Genomic DNA, 23,650 nt, shown 5'->3' with positions numbered 1-23,650 from the left:
ACAGAATGCAATCCTGCACGTTCAAGCCGCACCACTTTCAGGTCTGACGCCTGCTATCCTTGAACCCAAGTTCCCCCTACTTAACAAGTTCAATGGGAGTTGCAACGAATTTTGTGGGTTCCTAAATCTGTCGTCATCATCTCCTATTTCTACCATGCCTACAGTCATACTCCTCCGACCAAGTATGAGTAGGAATGGTTATCAGCCTGCTTACTGGGGAGGCTGTGGTTTGGGTGTGTCCTGTCCTGGAGAAATCAAGCCCACTTCTGGGACTATTTGAGGACTAAGTTTAGGCAATGGCAGTAAACTTCAATGACCCAAGTCGTAAGCATATGGCTGAAGCCATGCTTTAGGTGTTGTGGCAAGGATGCTGTCCAGTTGCTAAATATGCAGCGGAGTTCTGATGTTTGATAGTAGATACCAAGTGGAACAAGGCTGCTCAGCTTTATAATTTCTGACTTGGGTTAAACAATAATATTAAAGATAAACTGGCATGGGTAAGATCCCTCTCTGGCCTGGATGCCTTAGTCAATTTATGTGTCAAAATTGACCACTTCCTGGCTGAATGATGCCATGTAAAAAGAGCTTTCTACTGGCTTCCGTCAGCTCTGCTGACTCTGGCCCCTGCATCACCAGTCCCTTCTCTATCATCTGAACCTCTGCAAGTTGACCAAGTTCAGCTCCACCTTTCTGATGTGGAGAAGAATCGATGCTGGGCATCGGACCTATGCTTATATTGATGGGAACCAGAGCACATTGTATCAAGCTGCCCTGTCAAGATTTGATCTGTATGCCATGCCCCAGCCCTGATAGGGGAATCCGGGTTGGGTTTGTGCCTTTCCCCAGCAGTCCGCGCCAACCATTGTCCATCAGTACCTTGGTGACGGCCAATCAGAATCCAATGTATCTCTCCCTCTCCTGCTCCAGCTACGGCACTCTGTGATGCCTGACACCAATCTAGAAGTGCTTGTGGACTCAGGTGCCTCAGACAGTTTCATGGATTGGAGTTTTTCTGAGCACACAATATCTGAGTCCTAGCTGTACCCTGAGTTAGTGGAGTTCATAGCTGGATCACTCTCTTCACTGGACTGGTCATCCCCCAGACAGCATCCTTAGAGGTAACTATACTTTGAGGTCACTGAGAAATTCTTCAGTTGGGGCTACTTCATGCACTGTATTCACCATTTGTCCTTGGCATCCCCTGGCTTGTCACTATGACCATGAATCTGCTGGTAGTCAGGCATAGTAAACTTTGACTCCCTGTGTTGCCAACAGTCCTGTTTCTCAACAGCCCATCCAGTTTCAGCAACCCTTTATGGCTTACTTGGTTCCCCAAAGATCCAGAAACATGAAGAGGAGGTCCAAAGGTGACCCTAGCAACCTCCACAACTTCCCTAATAGCCCCACGGGTTCCTATTAAATATCAACATTATGCCAACGTGTTTGACAAAAAGAGAGCCAACAATCTACTGCCCCATTACAGCAACAACTGCTCCTTCAATCTCCAACTAGGGGCAAAGGTTCCCTTCAGGTGCTTTTACTTCTTCTCTGAATCTGAACTACAGGTGCTCCAGAGCTGTCTCAAGAAATATCTGCAGAATGGGTTCATTCAACCCTCTATGTCCACAGCGGGGCCCCGATCTCCTTTATGGCTAAGAAAGACAGTTCCCTCAGATCTCGGTAGTCCACACAAGACCAATCAGTACCTGGGTGCAGTGGGTTAACCTATGACTCTCCTGCTGTCTCTTGTGAGATGCCTTTCTGTGTCATTCATAAATAGGTGTCAGGAGTGTACTGTCCAGTAGTGGAAACTCCTTTATATTGTCCTCAAGCTTTAGTAGGACAGTGTGTTTGTGTACGTTATTGTAACTTATATATTTTAAATATTTATTGAAGTTCTTGATGAAGACATCAAGTTTGCCCAGGCAGGGGAGGATGTAACCCCATCTGGACTTGATTGTTCCTGACATATTACTCTAAGCTTCTAGAAGACTCACTGTTATACTACAGCAGCAATCAATAGAGAGGCTCAAGACTCGATTTCCCAGGGAAGAAATAGAACAAGCTGGAATATACTACTAAAACCAATTATAAGCCAGAACTCAGAGACAAAGGGTTTGATTTTACTTTTGGGTTTGTCTGCTGTTGGAGTATAGTGGCAAGCGAAGCATCATAGCGTAGGAGATCCCTGTTAAACTTTCTATTCCAACCTAAAGGGAAACTTTAACTCTGTCAGTGGTTAGTGGGTCACTGAAAAGTATCAGCCCTACAGAGACCAGCAACCTCAGAAACTGAGAAGCAACTCCAGGTCTACGGAGAGCCATTTGACTGCAGACTAGGGAGCCTGAGGATGATACTGTTCTTTTACGAGTGAAGACCTTGTAATAAATCCAGTGTCTGTCTATTTTGCCTGTGAGGTTTAATCCAGCCAATGATTACAGTGCCACATTCCCTAGTAAAAAACTGATTATCAATACACTGTCTGCCTGGGCAGGTGGTGGGTGGGGGCTGGGTGGTTTGGTTCTGTTGTAAGTGTTTCGAGGTGGAGGCTTTGAGGTAGTGTTGCTATTTTATTATTCTAGCTACTCCTATTCTTTCCTTATCCTTGTTTCCTATACCTAATAAAGTTCACCCTATTGTTGTATTGTTACTTTAGGAATTGTGATAATTTTATTCCTCCTGTATTGGACAGTACTCCCAATATATTATTTGATAACCAGTAATAGTCAGATAATCACTGTTCCAAAGTATAGTACCTCTTATGTTCAGAGGCAGAGTAGGAGGGGCCCCTTTGGGTGGTGGCACCAGCTGCAAAGATTCAAAAATCAGGACCCACACCCCGATGGGAGACAGGAACAGTCACTCCAAGCATCCAGCAACAGAGAGAAGGCTTAAGCCACACCTCAGGGCTGGGGTTACAGTACCATTCTGTGAAATCACACTCACTCCGGCTTTCGGAAGCTCCTGAACTGGCTCAGTATTTTCCGAGAGGCTGATCTCTTATTAAGTATCTCTTGTTTTCTCACTAAACATTTCTGATGCAACACAAGCACCCCTACAAAACAAAAATCTATTCCCCACGTACCATATTATTTTCCAATTTTGGATGCAAGAAACATTACTGTAGGCATATACCAGAATGCAATTTTATATTCCCCTCCTAAACTATTTAGAAAGGCTTCTGTGTACTCCATCAGCAAACGCTAGTAGCTGATGTAGAGCATCTCCATCAGTAAATCACAGTGCATTGATTAATTTCTGATGAATAATACTAATACTTTATTTTCCTTTTAGTTAATTAAAAACCCCAGGGAGCCAGAATTTCTCTAATTTTTGCAATTTTTTCACTTTCTACAGTATGTAGTTTTTAAGTTTGTGTGGCCCAAAAAAATTTGAGGCTTAGACTGGAGTGTAACTTTATTTTTGGCCAATTGTAGATGATTAGATTGCCATATTGTTCCTGTCAAGCTGTTACTATCAGTAGTATCAGTAACAAGATTTTAAATCCTTTTCTTTCTTTTTTAAAATGCTGATATGAGCTGGGAGAATTTATGTATTCATGTATTCCTACATGAAATTATCTCAACTGGAATTTAGTCAAGACATTTGGACTAACAAGCTGGCAAATATTGTTCTTGATCAAATTGATCTTTAATAAACACAAGTGAACAGAAATTCACTCTTCAGAAAGATTCTGGCCCTATTTTTCTTTAACACAGAGTTGCTAACTCTCATATTATCACAGATCTCATGATATTTACTATTTTTCTTAAAACCAAAGCACCCAGAGCTGAGAATTTCTTTGTCTTTCTCAGACTTGCAACCAAATATTGAACAGGCCAGAATCTACTAAACTTATGAGATCTGACAACCTCATAGCTTGAGATGTTAAGGCTATAGGTAGTTATGAACAAAATTAGACCACCGTTCATTGTCTGTTAAGTCAGAAATTAAACAAGATTTCTCTTTGATATTGTCATCTTGGAATTTTCCCAAGATTCCATCTGTGAGCTTTCTTTCAGCCCACCACTCTGATGGATGATCTAAGAAGAGGGATACATACCTCAGCATAAAATATACTTAAGATATTTATTTTTATATATTTAAATTCTAGTTCTCCTTCGAGTGATACCCATATGCTTTCCACTCTTGATGTGCAAGCAACCCATGATGCGTTCATCTCTGCAGGCCTCTTCATCTTGGCACTGGTTGCCGTCACCATCTGGAACTGCGCTCAGTAGAAAAAGAATTGTCTTCTGAATCAAAGGGTCCTACATTTCCTATCCTTGGAGTTGCTCTTGCTACCCCTCCTCCAGTTATTTCCATCTTTCTATGGATCCTGTCATAAGAGTACTATTGAGTCATTAGCCAGGAGGTCACTGGGGGCCTACACTTGTCCAGTGGCTTTTTTGGAAGCTGTGGGGCTTTCTCTCCCCTTTCCCCTCCCATTTACAGATCATATTCCAGGATGACTGATTAGTCAAGGGTTAGTCCAAAGCTCAGGTTATATGCAGCATATGACTCATTCAGTCAACTTTCAAGGCCGTAGGCCTACTGATCGATGCAGACAACTCTACCCTTTACCCTGTACAGAGGATATTTGTAGGGGTTGTGTTGCACACTACCCAGGCCAGACTGTTCCTCCCAGAGTCAAGATTCCCGTCTATTTAGTCTCTCATGACAGACCTCAAGTTTCAATTGCAACAGCCTGAAACTGTATGAGGCTCCTACGGTACGTGGACTTGTGCACGTATGTAGTAGGACCCACAAAGCTGCATCTCAGGCCCCTCCAGACATGGCTCGAGTCAGTGTACTTGCCAAGCTGTCTTCCTCTGGACATTGTGCTCACAGTAACTTTGCAGATTCTAATTTTGCTGAATTGGGAGTTGGATCCTCTCAGTGTTCGTGTGGGTGTTCCCTTTCTCTGCCTTGAACAGTCTGTGACACTGGTCTTAGATGTGTCGGCTCTAGGGTGGGATGCTTACTTGGGGCCCCTCCAAACTCAGGGTCTTTGTCCTCAAGGGAGCTTGCTCTTCGTATCAGTATCATAGAGTTCAGGACAATTTGTCTTGCCTGTCAGTCTTTCCTACCTCATATCGGGGGAGAAACCTATTTGTTCTTATAGACATCACTGCAGTGTTTTACCTCAACAGGCAGGGATGAACTTGGTCATCCCTCCTTTTTCAGAAAGCAGTTCACCTGTGGGAATTTTGCATAGCTCATTCAATCAACCTTGAGGCCTCTTACCTTCCAGGGGTGTAGAACAAGCTAGCAAACTGCCTGAGCAGGCCATTTTTGAGTCACCATGAATGGTTTCTTTGTCTAGATGTAACCAGATGCATTTTCCAGCACTGGGGGCCTCCTCAAAAAGACCTATTTGCAATCAAGTCCAACAGAAAATGTAAACAGTTCTTCTTGCAAGATCACAGTCCAAGCTCCATAACAGGCACCTTCTTGCTACCCTGGACAGAAAAGCTTTACTATAATTTTCCCCCAGTTCCACTCCTGTACAGAGTGCTACTAAAGATCAAATGTGACCATGCCCAGATTATATTAATAGCCCCAGTGTAGCCCTGCCAACACTGGTTCTCCATGCTACTGGACTTCAGTGGGAACTCAAATCTCACTCTGATTTGATTTCTCAAGACCACAGTCAGCTGCTCCTCCTGAACCTGCAATCCCTTCATTTAACACCCTGGAAGCTCCAAGGCTAAATCTTAGAGAGCAGGCTTGCTCAGAGCAAGTTTTCCAGATCTTACCAAGAAAAAAGCGCTCACCAGGGCCACCGACCTGTCAAAATGGAAACAGTTTCATATCTGCACTTGTCAGACCAGGGTTTCACTGATACACTCATCCATCCAACATGTACTCAACTGTCATCTGCACCTGAAACAACAAGGCCATAGCTATTTCCTCTATCAAGATTCACCTGGCAGGAATATCAGCTTTCCACCCTCGCTGCTCTATGAATTAAAAGAACAATCAACATTCAGTTCAAGCGACTGGGAATGTGAGTATGATCCAGACCTAACATTTGTGTCTAAAGACTAAAGTGGTAACACTCTCATCATAACATTTGAAGTACTATCGGCATTTCCAAACAGCCAACACAGGTCTCTAATGATCTACATAGGCATTGAAATTCCTGTGTTCTTTCTGAAACAGGTACCATGATGGAATTTTGCTAAAACTGATTAGGATGTCTAAAAACAGACTGTTGAGAAAACTGTTGCAAGAATTCCAGCAAGACTGGAATGCTATCAGCAGTTTGCAAGGCTCCTGAAAGTAGCAGGAAAGAAGAACATTCCCTGAGGATTCTGGAAAAAGCACACTCCCTGCTGGATGAAAGAGATGCAGTAGTTGCTCCGGAAATGTAGTCAGACCATGAGTTCACATATTGCAAAAACCCTGCTACACTCCCTTGACATGGCAAGGTGCCAGTGATGGCTTGATTGCATGCAAAACCTTGATTTTACACGTTCAAGTCGTCGATCCTGGACACTACTACGATATTTTGGGGACTCTAATTGCACAGAGTATGGGCCACCAAATATCTGGCCAAACTCAATAGCCTCCAAACTGGTGGAGAACACAAAAGGACCACATGATAAACACACAAGAAGAGAAGTGTATCAACAACTTTACCAAACACTTGCCTCAGTCACCTGAGGAGAAACTTCCACCGTTGGGGAAGTGAAAGGACTTGCCACAATGAAAAAAGGGAAGGCTGCAAGCCCTGACAGTATTCCGCCAGAATTCCTCAATCATCTCAGCCACAAAGTACTCCAATGGCTAGCAGCATTGTACTCCACTACCTTAAGGACAGTACAGATCCCTGAAATATAGCATGAGGCAATGGTAATTGCCATTCCAAAGCCTGGAAAGCCCCCAATGCAGCGGGAAGCTCTAGGCCAACTTCTCTATTATGTACAACCTATAAACTTCTTGAATGTATCATCCTCAAAAGAATACACCCTTCTATTGAGCGAATTATCCCCGTCGAAAGGCAGGCTTCTGGCCAAAATGTAGTTATGACCAAGTTATGGCACTCACAACTCACATTGAGGCTGGCTATCAAAAAAAACAGCGCAGTATTTGTTGACCAGTCATCTGCATATGATACTGTATGGATTAGGGGCCTGACACTGAAACTTGCTAAAATTATACACTGCTACCAAACACTTTGCCTGCTGTGGACCATGTTGAGTAACAGATGCCTGCGGGTGTACCTGGGTAATAAGACCAGCTCACCCTGTATCATAAATAGTGGGCTAGCACAAGGCTCTGTATTTGTGCCAACACTTTTTAATATTTGCATGAGTGACCTGTCTCCAACTAAATCACGAAAATTTGGATATGCAGATGATCTTGCCATGACAATCCAAGCGTCAAACCTCCATGACATTGAGGAAGTATTAAAAGAGGACCTCCAAAATATGGAACAATACTTCTAGAAATGGAGGCTCAAACCAAACCCTGGAAAAACAATAGTAAGCACGTTTCATCTTGATAATAAGAGTGCCAAAAACACACTGAAAGTAGCTTTCTGTGGTAAAATTGTGCAACACGATTACACTCCAACTCAGAGTGAAACTTAACTGGATCCTCTCTTTCCATGATCATCTTGAGAAGGTAGCTGCAAAAATAAAAACAGCCAACATAATCCAGAAACTAGCAGGTCCAACCTGGTGTGGTTCAGCAACAGTGTTGCGAACATCTGCAATAGCAATTATATATTCAGTAGCTGAAAATTGTGCACTGGTATGGAGCAGATGCAACTTGTGCACATAACTTGTGGATACCCAGCTAAATATAGTGATGCAGGGCATCATGGGAATCCGTAAGTTGACTCCAATACCATGGCTACCCGTCCTGTCTCACATCGCTCCCCCGCCAATGTGCCGAACTGCTGCAACAGTCTGCAAAGCTCAGCGAATCCAGGAAAACAGATGTCTTCCTATTCACCAAGAACTTGACAATGCGCCCCGCCCCCCCCCCCCCAATGTCTTAAGTCCTGCAAGCCTTTCTGGGAACATTCGTTTAGCTTCATGTAATCAGGCTATGATCAGAAGGAGGCTTGGAAAGCAGATTGGGCTAAACAAGACTTAGAAAATAAGCACCTTATGCCAGATCCCACACAGAAAGTTCCTGAGTTTGACCTTCCATGGTCAGCTTGGTCAACTCTGAACCAAATTTGAACCAACCATGGTAGATGCAGATATCTAATGCACAAATGGAAAATCAAGGACTCCCCGGTGTGTGAGCATGGTTTCCCACAACAGACCATTGAACATATCACTACCTACTGCCCAATTTATAAATATGCAGGCAGCATTATTTTAATAAATTCTGCTACTCTTGATGTAGCCATTTGGCTTGATCAACTTCAGGTGAAATTGTAGTTGCTGCTCTACGCCAGCCATACAAAAGAAGAAGACAATGAACCTCACTGGGATAACTTCTGTTTTTCCTAACGACATGACAATGAGATTCCTTAAAGGCCAAGAAAGGTTGTACCCTCAATTAAGATAACCTGTTTCCCCCTTAAGACTTGAACTTGGTCCTGTCTAAACTTATGGGCCATTGAGGCTTTGGAAATGTTCTCCATACTACATCTTCCATGGAATGTAGTTTTCCTAATTGCTGTCACTTCTGCCAGAAGAGTCTCTGAACTGCATGTACTATATGTAGTCTTCTTTAAATATAAGGTATATTTATGCTCTCATCTGAGTTTTGTCTCTACAGTAGTTTCAATTTTTCATATCAGTAAACCAATTTACTTATCTGTATTTTACCCAAAACCACACACACATAAGGATGAGCAAAGGCTACCCATATTGGATGTTAGATGAGCATTGGTATTCTACATAGACAGGACCAAATTGTTTCAGTGGTCCACCGAACGCTTTGTGACTATAGCAGACAGAATTAAAGGTTTTCCAATCTCCTCACAGAGAATTTAATATCAGATAACTTTCAGTATCTGTTGTTGATATGATCTGGCAGGCATTTCTCCACCAGGCAAGCTGATAGCTCACTTCAGAAGAGTGCAAGCATCCTCAACAGCATTCCTAGTGCAGATCCCTATCCACGACATTTGTAAAGTAGCAACCTGGTCATTGGTGCACACTTTCTGTTCTCATTATGCCATTACCCAGGACTCTAGAGATGATGCTATATTTGGTCGTGCTGTACTACAGTCTATGTATACATGAACTGGGATGCCTCCACCTATATTACTAATTGGGAGTTACCAAGGGCGGAATGCACATGTGCAATTACTCAAAGAAAAAAAAGTATTAACCTTTCATAACTGTTGTTCTTCAAGATGTGTTGCACATGTTCATTTCATAACTCTTCCCCCCCAATCCCCCCATTGGAGTTTCCAGAAAGAAGGAACTGAGGGAACTTGGGGTCAGCTGGGATCTTTATACTGGTACCAGTGGTACACTGCAGCAGAGGGTGCTCAAGCCACCCTGCTGGACACCACTGAGGGAAAAATTTCCAGTGACTGTGCATGGGGCACATGCACACCAAGGGTGGAAAGGACATGTGCAACACATCTAGAAGAATAACAGTTAGTTACAAAAGGTTAGTAGCCATTTTTCAGTCAAAGTTGCATTGCCTTTTACCCACCTCTTAATTCTAAATTATTATCTTTTACTCTGTCATACGTGATTCTTCACTGATATGGTTCTGTCCAGTGTTACAGAAATCTTTCTTTTGAGTGCAGACAGGTGTTCTTGGTTTTAAATGTGTCTGAATTTTGTTTTTTTATGGTGATAGTGATATTTATACATACTTCGAGATCTGCTGATGAAAAGCACTAAATAAGAGCTGTGTTGTTATAGTTGGTGAAACAACATATATTTGAATGTATACAGTAGAACCCTCTTATACTAAAATATTTTCTTTTATATTCTCAGAAAAGCTGCGCTGCAATTGCAGGAAACTCTAGATGCTGTGTTTTATGTGGGTGGGTCGGAGTATGATGTTGAAGGGCACGAGCCTCTGGGGTATGTCTATATAGCATCTGGGAGTGAGCTGCCAGCCTGGATCCGCAGATGCGTGCTAGCAGGGCTCGCACTATTGTTAGCTGTGCAGATGGTACTTTGTTTTTAGTACCTGGGCTGGAGCCTGGGCTCTGAAGTCACTAAAAATAGCATGCTAGCACAAGCTCAACTACCACAAGTCTGTGGTCCCGGGCTGGGATGCTTGCTCCCAGATGCTGTGTACACATTTAGTTGGGGATTGGCCCTGCTTTGAGCAGGGGTTTGGACTAGATGACCTCCTGAGGTCCCTTCCAACACTGATATTCTATGATTCTATATCCTGGAAGACTATAGGCCTGGTCTACACTACGCATTTATACCAATTTTAGCAGCATTAAACTGATTTAACGCTGCACCCTTCCACACAACGAGGCCCTTTATATCGATATAAAGGGCTCTTTAAACCGATTTCTGTACTCCTCTCCGACGAGAGGAATAGCACTAAAATCGGTATTACCATATCAGATTAGGATTAGTGTCGCCACAAATCGATGGTATTGGCCTCCGGGCAGTATCCCACAGTGCACCACCATGACCGCTCTGGAAAAATCTGAACTCGGATGCACTGGCCAGGTAGACAGGAAAAGCCCCGCCCAAAGAGAGGGATAAATGCATTCGGCGGCCAGTACAGTTATTGGAAAAGTTTCGTTAACCATGTCTGGGGGATGGAAGGCAGGAAATCCTCCAGGGACATCTCCATGAAGCTCTTCCTGGAGGTAACTCACAAAGAGCCTTTGGGCAGAAGGTTTCATGGCAGATGCCAGAACTTATTCCGTCCCCATAAAATAGGACACTTTACACGCCATACAGGTAGCAAGGTAATCTGGTGGTAGTTGCAATGACAAAGCCTAGCTGCGTATGGTCCTGGTGATCTGCTGCATTCCAGCAAAACATCCATTCTTTCTCTGCGCTGTGCTATCCTCAGGAGAGTGATATTGTTCATCGGTAACCTGGTTGACAATGTCAGGAATTTTAAATTAAGGGGACAGAGACTGGCTATTCCCTACTGGGGCTGTTTGCCTTGTTGCTCAAAGAAATCCTTCTTGGCCAGGTAGCGCAAAGCGGGGGGAGGGTTGGGGGAAGTGATTAGCAGTGATCTTCCCATGAACCAGCCATGGGTGGGGCGGAGAGGTAAAGGCGAACCCCGCCCCCCGCCCACCCCCCCCCCCCCCTGCATCCTGACGAGAACTGGACTGGAGGGGCGAGTTTTGGTTTTGCTGCTGCTGCAACGGGTTAACCAGGAAGAGAGCGCCAGCCACTCCAATCGGAGCTTTGCTTAAGTAAGTTGGGAAGACGGAGGTGCCACTGGATATATGAAGGCTGCAGAAGCGCAAAAGACAATGGCTAACCAATGGCCCCCCGCAATTGCCCCCCAAAAAGTTGGGGAAATTCCGCCCTGGTTCCCTTTTTTGCCTTTGGCCGGCGACCTGGGCGGGGTCCCTGGTGAGATCTCCTGCTAAGCACCCAGAGCTTGCAGGGCACGCCCAATATTAAGGATGCAACATGCGACCATTGTCAGTGAAATCACATGTGCGTATTAATAAGGTGAATAGTGTTGTTCACTGTGAAAGACGTAAATAACCGATTGTTTCTGTAAAATGTCATCTGTTTCTTAAAATGTTTTCTCTCCTTTTTTTTACCTCGCCTCATCGCAGCTGCCGAATTTTTCAAGCCATCCCTACTCCCATCCCCGAAAGGGCTACTCCAGATAAGGCGAAGGGACAAAAACAGATGCGAGATGAAATGTTCCAAGAAATCACATGGATAGTAACGCCGGCAATGGAAACGAGCTCACGCTGAATCGAAGTGGAAGGCGTGGGTATCATTACAGGAAAGATGGCCAGTGACATGTGAGGAAGGAGGGACGCAATGTGAGGAAGAGGTGGCTGCAGGAAGATCAGAGGAGGCGTGATGGCACACGCTGGGGCTGCTCGCGTGAATGCAAACTGAGCATCCTCGCAACGTCTTGGTGGAAGCTTCATGAACAGCAGCAGGGTCACAGAAGTCAGCCACTGCAGCCCTCCTGTAACACGCACTGTCACCGCCTCACCATGTTCCATATCGTTCCCCTCACCCGAATGTGTAAGAACGCGTGGGGGAAGGCTTTGTGCACCCGCCCACTCCCACCCCACCGATGGACAGCCCAACCGCAAAAGGCTGTCATGTCCAACTGAAATGTTTTAGTGGCCTTTTCCTTCCCTCCTATCAAACCCTCCCTACAACCCCCGCCGAGGATACCTTGTCAGTTCTCGTATCCTCTTTTTATAATGACTTTTAATAAAGATAACATGGATTTTTAAAACGATAGTGAGTTTTTATTTCCTTAAGGCAAAGCTGTAATCGAAGGGGGGAGGTGGGTTGCTTACGAGGGAACTGAGTCAATGCAAGGGGCGGGGTCATCAGGAGACAACAAACACAGCAGGCACACCGTACCGCCTGGCCGCGTGATGAAACTAACGTTTTTCCAAAAGCTTCTCTGGATGTGCACCGATTCGTGGTGTGCTCTCTAATCGCCCTGGGTGTCTGGCTGGCGCACTGGATCAGCGGCCCAGGTGATTTGACTGCAGCCTCCTACCCCGCGCACAAATGTCTCCCCCCGCATTAACTCTCGACAGCGACTTGTGGAGCACACAAGCAAGCACGCAAATAGACAGTGGGCGACATTGGGTTTGGCTGAAGTCTGAGCACGAGTCAGTAAGTGCGCCAGAGCGCCTTTAAAATGGCCAAATGCACATGTCTAACACATTCTGCACTTGTCAGGCCTATAGTTGAACAGCTGCCACTTACCACTGCCATGGCAATCAAAGGGTAGGCTGGGTCACCAGGAGTACACTACAGGCATTTCAAACATCCTCAGTTGCTTATTTTGCTGGGTGTGGGAAGTAATCTCCCTTGCTGGCACCGCCGTATTAACAGAATAGTATCTCCTGAAGACGCGTGAGCCGTCATGACAACCGCTTCCTCGGCCATTACACAGACATTGGATGTTGGTGAAACGTCCCTTGTGATCCACCACGCCGCTTGGCAGGCACCAATGGAAAAGTACCAGCATTGCGTTTAATGTACTGGGTGGCCCTGGTGGTACAGTGCCAAGACTAGCGGATATGGTTCGCATCTATTGCCCCCCCCCCCCAAACGGAGATAGGGAATCGCATTGCGCAAAGGCATCGCACATATGGCCTGCAGCACGTTTTCCAGGTCCACACACGCTTTCGTAGCGCAGCAGCTTAATTGCATTGCTTTGGCTAGCTTGCAAATGGCACAGCAGCCGACCACAGTAGAATTTTTTGCCCAATCCAAATTGATTCCCCAATTGACCGGTAGCTGTCTGGTATTGCAGATAATACCCAGGGACGCATTGTGTCCTACCGCAAACCCCACCTCATTCAAAAACTGTGCGAGCCGAGCCCACACACCCACTGCTCTCAATCTCGTGTATTAATGGCATTAATCCCCCCAGGGCGGGAAAGCAAGGTCACAAAGCTTCCATGATGAAAGTGGCCTTCACGCATCTGCGAAAGTTTTCGTAGCAACTGCGAATCGTCTCCACCCCGCAAAATACTGCGTCCCAACGCAGTCTGTGGTTTTGTTTCGCCGGGCAAAATCGGCGTTCAATAGCTAGAACCTGTCCCATTACCAGCAGGATCTCCAAAGCGCAGGGGCCCGCGGTTTGAGAGAATTCTGTGTCCATGTCCTCATCACTCTGGTCGCCACGCTGCCATAGCTGCCTCCTTCTCGCCTGGATTTGCAGGTCCTGGTTCAGCATAGACTGCACGAGAATGCACGAGGTGTTTACAACATCCATGATTGCGGTCTTGATCTGAGCAGGGTCCATGCTTGCTGTGCTATGGCGTTTGCACAGTTCAGCCAAGAAAAAAGGCACAAAACAGTTGTCTGCTGCTTTCACGGAGGGAGGGGTGAGGCTGTACCCAGAACCAACCATGACAATGTTTTTTGCCCTGTCAGGCACCAGGATCTCAACCCAGAATTCCAAGGGACGGGGGAGACTGGGGGAACTATGGGATAGCTACGGGATAGCTACCCGCAGTGCAAAGCTCCAGAAATCGACTCTAGCCTCGGTACATGGACGCACACTGCCGAATTATTGTGCTTAGTGTGGCTGCGTGCACTCAACTTTATACAATCTGTTTTACAAAACTGGTTTATGTAAAATCGGAATAATCCCGTACTGTAGACGTACCCATAGTTTCACTCCTGTCAGGGAGCTGCAGTAGTAGTATCACCCAGTATCACTGGAAACAGTTGCAGCAACACCTGGAAGCAAAGGATCCTTCCTTACCCTTTCTCCACAACATAGCCACAAATCCTCCTCTTCCTTGTTGATTCAGAGCAATGTAGGGAGGGGAATGATTATTCCTTTGGAATGCAGCACTGAGCACCTGTCTGGTAAGTGACAATTACTGCATTCTTAGAGGATTAGCACAGGGGAAACCTTTTACAATGAAGTGAAATTGCAATCTAATTGAAGTGAAAATGCAATAAAATGTAATGATGGCATTCAGGACTTTTGCTCTACAATTATTTAATGTATGTCTGTAATAATAATTTTAAAATGGAAACAGAAAAGTGTGTTGAGGAATATCGATATGCTGCTTGTAAGTACTCAGCATTTCAGAAAAGAAATGATTTCATAGTACTTTTTTTTCTCTCCAACAAGGCTATTGTGGTGACTGATGGAGAACGTATTCTTGGCCTTGGAGACCTGGGCTGTTATGGAATGGGCATCCCAGTTGGTAAATTGGCCCTTTACACAGCATGTGGAGGAATGAAACCACAGGAATGTCTGCCTGTAATCCTGGATGTGGGAACTGATAATGAGGTAAATACTTTTCCCACGTTCCATGAACATTTCACACATTTTAGGAGCAATAGGCTGAACTGTATAACTGTATTTATCTGTTCTGAAGGGTAAACGTAGAATTTTGGGTGAGGATATTATTCCCTTTTTGTCTTATTTTTCCCTCCTGTGAGTACTTATTCTCCTTCTTACTTGTTGTATGTAATTATTCTTTCATACAGTTTTATTCAATTTACCAATATATTTAATAGAGTCTGTATACTGATATCTTTCTACTGACAATTTAGTATATTGAAAAGGCCCACTGGCAAAAAGTCTGGCACAGGATCATTAATTGTGCAGATTTCATAATGCACTTGAAACCTTCCCTTCACCAGAGGCCCTACAGGTGGTCAGCACAGCCCCAAAAGTGGATTGCACTGGCTTGGGTGGTACATGCCCAGTGCAGCCTTCCTTGCATGGCAATTATATAGCCCACAGAGACTACGCCCTGTTAATGGCCACTTTTCTCTTCTTGGGAAGTGAATTCCCTTGGGGTGCAGCAGCCTTCACACAGAAACTTTCTGTGCCAACTGGGGTTGAACTCAGTCCACTATGACTAGTTTGTAAGGATGGCCCAAATTTACTGCTACCTCTTTGGGAGCAAAGATCCTATTTAATAACATACTTGCAAATAATTCATTAATGCCTCTAGTCCCAGTTTCTTTTTTCCAAACACATGAAGAGAAACTTCATGGTTTGTGAGATGTTCACTGTTGTTTTCATAGGATGAAATCCGGGTATAACTGAAGTCAGTGGAAAAACACCCATTAACTTCTATGGCATCTGGATTTGACCTTTAGTTACTTTATCCCGTATTTTTTTCATTTTAGTATAAGAGCTGATGTGAAAACTGGACTTTCAACCAAAGTGAATTTTGATTTTTGGCCATTTTAATGTGATTCTTTGAGTGGTTGCACATATGTTCCACTAGGTGTGTGGATGCCTAACACACTGGGGTCAGAGTTTTCTGCAGTGACTTCAAAACATTGTCTATGCAGCTATTTTTTAGAGCACTAGTGCAAACTCTGCTACCCAATTCTATGGCCCTGGGCAGGGAGGCTCACTCCCACTCATTACAAAATGCTGTGTAGACATACCCTGTGTCATTTTGGCAATGTATCTTTTTAGTTGCATCTCTGAACACTGAAATTAGTCTATTTTTTTAAAATATATTTATATCTAGTCCATAGGATAGCAGTGAAAAATAGACACAGTTTCCCTTCATGTAGGGGACCTTTGAGTAACTCGCTTGTGTCGATATAAAAATTTGGCAGCATTTCTTTTTCAGTAAATTGATGGAGACCTTTAAGTTCTTTCTTGATGTTTATTAATCTCTTACTTAATGCAAAGTTACAGTATGTCCGGTAATACTCTCAGAAACAGTCTCAGCTGTAATGTAATAAAAGGTTATTTCTGCTCCATTTCTAACTCATGGGTATCAGGAATTTAGGTAAATCTAAATAAAGTAACATGAGCCTATATCAGTTCAATCTCAGTCTTACCATAACAGATAATCTTTTATTAACACAAACATAGCACTGAAAACAATCTTTGACCAAGTTATGGTTTGTTCTTTTTTTTGGTTAAAAAAAATTACTTGATATCAAAGTCTGTTCTATGAATTCATAGTTTTCAACATTTCATCTGTAGTAACTTGTATAACCCTTCTGCTAGGCCGAGTTGATAGCAGCAAGGGCCGGGTTCAGTACATAGGGGTCCCCTCCCAACAACGTAACACAAAACCAGCTCGAGCCCCCGCCCAGTGACCTGGGAAAACCTTACACACACCCCAGGCGCCTCAAAGAGGCAACACTTCCCCTCTTGCAAGCGCAGAGTCTCAGTGTAGCAGAAAATGTTTAATAACATGAGGTAAATGACATCAGCATTAAATTGGGAAAATACCACAAGTAGAGTTCATAGACCAAACATGAGCAAAGACCCACCCCAGCAAATTGGGCCGTGTCCTTTCCCTTTGGTTTTTGAGTCCAGTAACCCCAAAATCACCCAAAGTCCCAAAAGTCCAACAACCCAAAAGTCTCTGTCCCTGGTCAGTGCAGCCCCAGAGTTCAAAAGTTTATCTGCAGAGTTTTAATCCCCCTCCCCGCCTGGGTGGAAATGGGGGGGACAGGTGGCACATGGGGTGTTAAGGGGCACCTTACGTGGTCCGAGGCCTACTGTCCTGCCTCTCCGTGGGGTTCTGCTGCAGCCTTCACCACAAACTGCTCTGCTCTACCAGCCGCTCCGCTCCTGTAGCCGTCCCGAGAGCCGCTCCAGCCGTCCCCGCAAACTGCTCAGCTCTGCTCTGCTCACTGTTCTGCAGGCTGCTCCAACCGTCCCACAAACTGCTCCGCTCTGCCAGTCACTCCGCTCCACCAGTCGTCCCGCAAACTGCTCCACTTTGCTCTGCCAGCCACTTAGCAATATAGCTTCAGGCTCCCCCACTAGTTAACACAGCCATTTCAGCTCTTAGTGATTTCAGCTTGTAGTAGGGGAGCCCCAGTGCTGGTGCACCATTGGCTCAAAGTGAATTCAGCTCAGCAGCCTGTAACTAGACTCCTATTTTAGAATATCAGTTTAAAAATTGTGATAACCCTAGGCCCTGGTTTAAACTAGGTATTTTACTGTTTTTTGTGGAGCTTCCATCTGGTGTTTATTGATTTGGTTGTTTAAGCGACAGAATATTTCTTAAATGGCCCTGCAGATGATTTTTATAAAACTTACGTTGTATAGGAATATTTACAATAAAGAACACCAGCAAATACGCACATAAAATATACAGGTAGCCTTACATAAGTGTAGTGTTATATTCAGTGATGGACACAGGTACTTGTGCAGTATTGCAGTATACTGAGAGAGCCACAAATAGTTGGTTTTTGGATAAAGGAGGGTATTTTGTGAAGAATTGCAATATGGAGGTAAATACATAGGTGTTATATATTAAGTATTCAAAGGAGAAAGTGGCATTTTTTTTAGATAAAATACAGTGTAGTTTGAGCTTGGAGTTGTTACTGTGTGTCTGTTTCTTGCACGTTACATGTTGTTCATTGGTTAAACGCCAACACTCTTCAAACCTGGTGTTTAATCATCTAATTTGAGTACTGTTACACATTTCATTTTTCTTATATTTTGTTCACCTGCATTATGATTGTAGAGTTTTCTCTTGTGAACCATGGAATGAGAGTGCATTTCCTGGCTCATATTAGTATTCTAACATCCTAAATATTTTTTGTTGTATTATACATTTTAGAGGAGTGCTCCGTAGGGCATAATAGGCTTGTTGTTCTTGTTGTCCAAAACCTGAAAATGTTGATTGAGAAACGCTGCCCTGTATCTAATAGGAGTTGTAGACTGCCCTAATGCATCACATCTCCCTTCTTGCAGAATTGCTGAAATGCATCATGGGAGATGTAGTTTGGCCAGGGATTCTGGTCCAGACAGGAGAATGGGGCATGAGGCAGCCTGGTATACTTTCCAAATCAAAATTTTTCAGTTTGGGGATTTTTTGTAGTGATGTGTGTTGGGTTTTTTGTTATGTTTTGTTTTGACAAAAAGTCATTTTTTTTCCTGTGGAAAGCTGGCAAAAAAATTGTCTAACTGAAAACTCAATTTTCAATCCAAAAATAGTTTCAATGGAAAATTTTTATCCAACCTTAATAATCTACTGTACCTGCCCACATCCTCTTCAGCAAAGGTTGAAAATACTTGAATATATTTAATTTTTATTATGAAAGTGAAGAATAATTAGTTTCTGTTGGAATTTTACCAGTTTTTGAGAGTAGTAAGTTATGGAAAATATCTGTTCAGAAGTCTTCTTGTGTGGCACCCTGAAATTCTATTTTCTGTTTCTCATGTATGTGTTGTCATTTATCTTTCTTAACATTATTCAGAACTGCATAGAGAATGGCAATTTTTCTTATAGTTCTGCTTTTCAGAATCATTAGTTTGTTTTCAAACTGGATTACTATTCTGGTGTGGAGGCAGCTATTACTGATGGTCTCATTCCACAATATTTGTATTACAGTAATGCCAGAGTCCTCAGTCTGAATGATGGCTGTTATCATGTTTGGAGCCCCACTGTATGTTTAACACAACATCATGGTCCTATTCCTTGAATAACTTACATTTTAGAGAGACAGATGACATACCAAGAGTTGGGGAAAGGAATGCAATCATATGTAGTTCTTATATACCTACGCATTTTTCTTATTTTTCTAAATAGTTAAAGTAAATGCCAGTTATTCACATCTAGCCCTCAGTGTACCCATCGTTATGTATTAATACTTTGCATTCATATATATGGAATCTTATGTCCATTAAGATAAATACGGATTTAATGTATCCTGGATGTTAAAACAAGCCACAGGGAAGATCCATTGTCAGCAACAAAAATGTTAATAGAAACCACTACTGGATACAAAGCTCTTTACTGTAGCACAGGTTTTGGAATACTATGTTGTATTTGGAAACCACATGTTCTGTTTAATCTTCTGTGGTGATTTGCTTGTCAGCCTGTACCTGCCTTTTGGCTGTTTTATTTCTCCACAAAGTTCTTTATGTTCTATTCAAATTTCTATCTGTGAGCCAAATCTAAGTTATCTTTTCTTCTTAGAGTATGTACAGTATGTAACTCTATATGAACTCATATATAGTATGAGTTTGTGTGTGTGTATATATATATATACACACACACACATATTCATACTATATATGAGTTCATATAGAATTACAGATATTAAATGCAAAAAAATAACATTTAAGACTAGTAAGCTAGCTTGTTTAGGAGTATGTTTTGTAATATAGTTCAGTCTTCAAAAATGGCTTCCTTCTCATGCAGAGGTTGGGAATGATGCTGAGGTAAAACCCACAGCTCTGAGAAGTGAGTAATGTGGAGTTAGCGTGGTATCTGATTGATCTGTTTTGTTTTAATGAGAAAACTTAGCAAAGTCCAAAGGAATCTTATGCCATTAAGTTTTTCTCACAATACTCACAAAATTGAATTTGTTTGCCAAAATAATATATAATTATTCTTAACGTCTTCGAAAGTGAACATCTAGTAGATTTTAGAAATCATTTCCTTAATTAAGAATGCAACATCAAAAAGGTGTCAATATTTTAATTGAACAAAATATAAATTTCTTAAATACATTTCACATAATTTTGAGAATGTAACTTTAATATGGCATAATCTTATGCTTACTATGGGCTACATTGTCATTCTTCATCTAGTCTTTAGCCGGGGTGACATGTCATCAGGGTCATAAACCTGGGTGTCACCTTCAACACAGACTTCTTTCTAGGTCCTCACTTCCAGGCTATACCTTAAGTCTTTCAGATTCTTTCTAAATAAGAATTAAGATATTACATTTCCTATCCATTCATGCAGCTAAAACTCCTGTCCAAGCTCTCATCATCTCCCGTCTTGATTATTACGACGTCCTTTTCCCTGGTCTTGAAAAATTGTCTTGTTCTGTTCATATCCATTCAAAAAACTCCCATGAACATAATTTTCCTAGTTGGTTGCTTTGACCATGTCACCCTTTTCTTTGCATCTCCCCAGTGGCTTCCTGTTCTTCATCACATCAAACATAAATATCATCGGATGACTAGCCCCTTTAAGGGACATGGTTCCACTCCCACCTGCTTAACTCACCTCTACAGGGGGAGAGAATTAATGTCACATGACGGATGAGTCATGTGGCTAAATGAATCCTGTAGGAGTAGATAAGAGAGGCTGTGAAGGTGAGGGGAGAGGAGACCTTGAGTCCTGTCCAAAGAGAAGTAGGAAGGCCTGGGAGCTGCTCCTCTCAAACGAAGTGCAGAGAACTAGTAACAGCTAGCAAACCTGGAATGTAAGGAAAGACTTGGCTGAAGAGTGAGCCTCAACAGGAAGTTTTGTTTCCCTTTTGAACTCTGTTAATAAACCAGACCAAAAGAAGAGAGGATTGTTACTGTATGCATAAAAGACTTTGAGAGGTACTAAGAAGCCCAACAGGGGAAACTGAGGCAATGGCTAGCCTGAAGCCAGACCAGGTAGGTGATGAGGCTACGGTAAGCTACTTATCTTCGGTTTTAAAGCCTTGCACAACCTAATCCCAACCAAGCTATCAGCTTTCGTTCAGTATTGAAAGGTTGACCCACCCACCTCCAATCATTTATGATGGCAGCCTCCACCCACTTTTTAAACTTTAAAATGAGCACCTTCATGCTTTCTCCCATGCTGACCCTCATGCTTGGGAGGATCTTGCCATAAAAGTATGCAGCGCCACTTCATTGTTCTTCAAATCCCTCCTTAAATTTCTCCTTTCCTGTGATCCCTACCAGAACATTGACAGCAGTTATGCTGCTGGCATGCTCAGGCCACTGCTTATCATGCTGAACAATCTAGTATTACTATTTTCTTGTACAGAAGATTCCACCTAATAGCTACCTAGTTAATAACAACTTTCCTTTAATGGAAACATTTTGCCTGGAACCAATACTATCCAATTGATTACAATGTTAATTGGTCCAGATATTGGCATTTACTGGCAATTTTTTTTTTGGTTATGCATCCACACAGGCCTCCAGTACTCCATGTTGAAAGCCCAGCTACAGGCAGGTTTGCAGGATTGTAGCCAGGTATGCAAGTGCTGGGACATGTGGAGACTGGGCGCCAGTATAGGCTGTGGGGAGACAGCTGCTGCCTCATAGTGGAGTATTCCATGGGAATTGGGGATACTGGGGACCCGCAGAGCAGCCCACTACATCTCTCTGCACTCTCCATGCTGTGGCCTGCCCTCCCCCAGGGATCCAATCTCCACACATCTCAGCACTTCCGTACCGGCCGCAGCCCGTGCTCCCTGTGGAAAGCAGATGTGCGGGGCTGCAGCCAGAGAAGGAAGAGTGGGGGATGCATGGTATCTCTCCCTGCAATGTCCGGACTGTGTCCTGCCCTGGCTCTGGGACTCCGCATGTCCCAGTGCCCAGTTTCCACACGTCCTATGGAAAGCAGGTTTGTGGGACTGCAGCCAGGGAAGGAAGTACTGAGATATACTGAGCCTGGGCACTTGGTGCCAGGGCAGGATGTTGGGGGACATAGCAGGCAGCCATAGAACTTCCTTCTCTGGCTGCAGCCCTGAATGAAGTGATGGGATGTGCTGAGCACTGGGCAAAGTCAGGTTTGTGGTGCTTCAGCCAAGGAAGGAATGTCCCAATACTTCATTCCCTGGCTTCAGCCTGCAAACGTGCCTTTCACTTATGAGCAGCCTCCAGTTAAGGGCAACTTTTAGCCATCTACCGAGGGGTTGCAAATAACCGGAATCTAGTAATTCCCAGTCTATTGTCTCTTGTCTTATTGTAAGGTCTTTGGAGTTGGGTTTTGGGAACATCTTTTTCTTTTGTGTTTGTAGAGTGTCTAACACAGTGGGATCCTGGTCCATGCGTAGGGCTCCTAGGCGCTAGAATAATTCTAATAAGTAGTAGTAATAACATAGTTTTGCTAGCCCAGGAACAGTCCAGGGAAATAATTGTGATTCTGAGAGTCGCAACCTGTCCTAAGCTAACAATCCGTCTTGAGAATAGCTACTGAAGTGTTCAATGTCTTCATACATATTTTAGAATACTGAAGACTTCTGCCTCCTGAGGTTCTGAATTCACTTTTGTTTTGCCTAACATATACGAAAACACTCTAATATGCTTCTTTTTTTAAGGCATGTACACTTATTGTGTTTTATGATGTTCTCTTTAAGCCCCTTTCAAGCTTGTACTTTCTGCTTAAATGTGCTTTGTTCTTGGTGGTCTTGAGTCTTTTTCTTTCACTCAGACGAAAGGCTAGATATAATCTGTCATTTAAATAGTTACCATTTGTTAAGGCTGCCACCCTGTTAATTTAATACTATATTTTAGCTTTCTTAAAGTGAAACAAAGTCACCATCACCTTTATATGAATACAGTGCCAAAAGAGGAGCTGGGTTTCTTCACCATATTTAGTGGTGTGAACTGCATCGTCTCTCACTTATAAATGTGGAAGATTATTTGCTGTTCTTTATTATGGTATTCTGGGAGGAATGCATTACATCACCTCTCTTGTTTTCATTTGGATGCCCCTTCCCATACATAATTCATTGTTCAGCACTCAGTAACCACATGCTCGTCAGCAATTTTATTAACTAAACAACTCATACATCAGCAAAGGATTTCATGTCTTAAAACAAGTCTGCATTTAAAGAATATTTTCTGATTTACTGGATTTTTAGCAACATGTTTATAAACTAACTTAATTTTTAATTATATGCATTTTTATTAACGTACAGTGGACTATTTTTTTCTTATATAAAGCAAAGCAGCAGATATTTTATGTTTACATTATTATTTAACAATTTGAATAGCTGTCCCTCTTCTGATCTGAAATAAGAATGAAAGATGTCTTGATCTGTATTTCCTTGAATTAATAAGAAAATATGTTTTTAGATGGCTTCTTTTCTACTCTTTAATGAGCAGACAAAAAGCTTATTGAACTTTAAGTTAAGGTTGCTGCTATTATTGTATAACCAAGAAATGTTGCTGTCAAGGGTTTTTTCCCCACTTTGAACTTTAGCGTCCAAAAAGTGGGGACCTGCATGATCACTTCTAAGCTTAATTCCTGTCTTAGATCTGGTACGCTGCCACCAGCCAAAAATATAGTGTTTGGCACACTTCCTGTTCCCCCAAAACCTTCCCTGGGGAACCCAAGACCCAAACCTCTTGGGTCTTAAAAACA

At 43.1% G+C, this 23,650-nt stretch overlaps 1 protein-coding gene across 2 annotated transcripts in view; it reads left to right on the top strand.

Annotated features, from left to right (window-relative positions):
- ME1 (malic enzyme 1) overlaps positions 1–23,650 on the top strand; it is a 366,579-nt gene that overhangs the window by 167,958 nt on the left and 174,971 nt on the right. For both annotated transcript variants that reach the window (XM_032806059.2, XM_032806060.2), the window contains exon 5: positions 14,731–14,892. In XM_032806059.2, coding sequence (XP_032661950.1) covers positions 14,731–14,892 — 162 coding nt within the window. The remainder of the gene's footprint in view (positions 1–14,730; positions 14,893–23,650) is intronic.

Source organism: Chelonoidis abingdonii, chromosome 3, assembly GCF_003597395.2.
Source record: "Chelonoidis abingdonii isolate Lonesome George chromosome 3, CheloAbing_2.0, whole genome shotgun sequence".
Classification (NCBI taxonomy): domain Eukaryota; kingdom Metazoa; phylum Chordata; order Testudines; family Testudinidae; genus Chelonoidis; species Chelonoidis abingdonii.
This window is presented reverse-complemented; position numbering and strand designations above follow the sequence as displayed.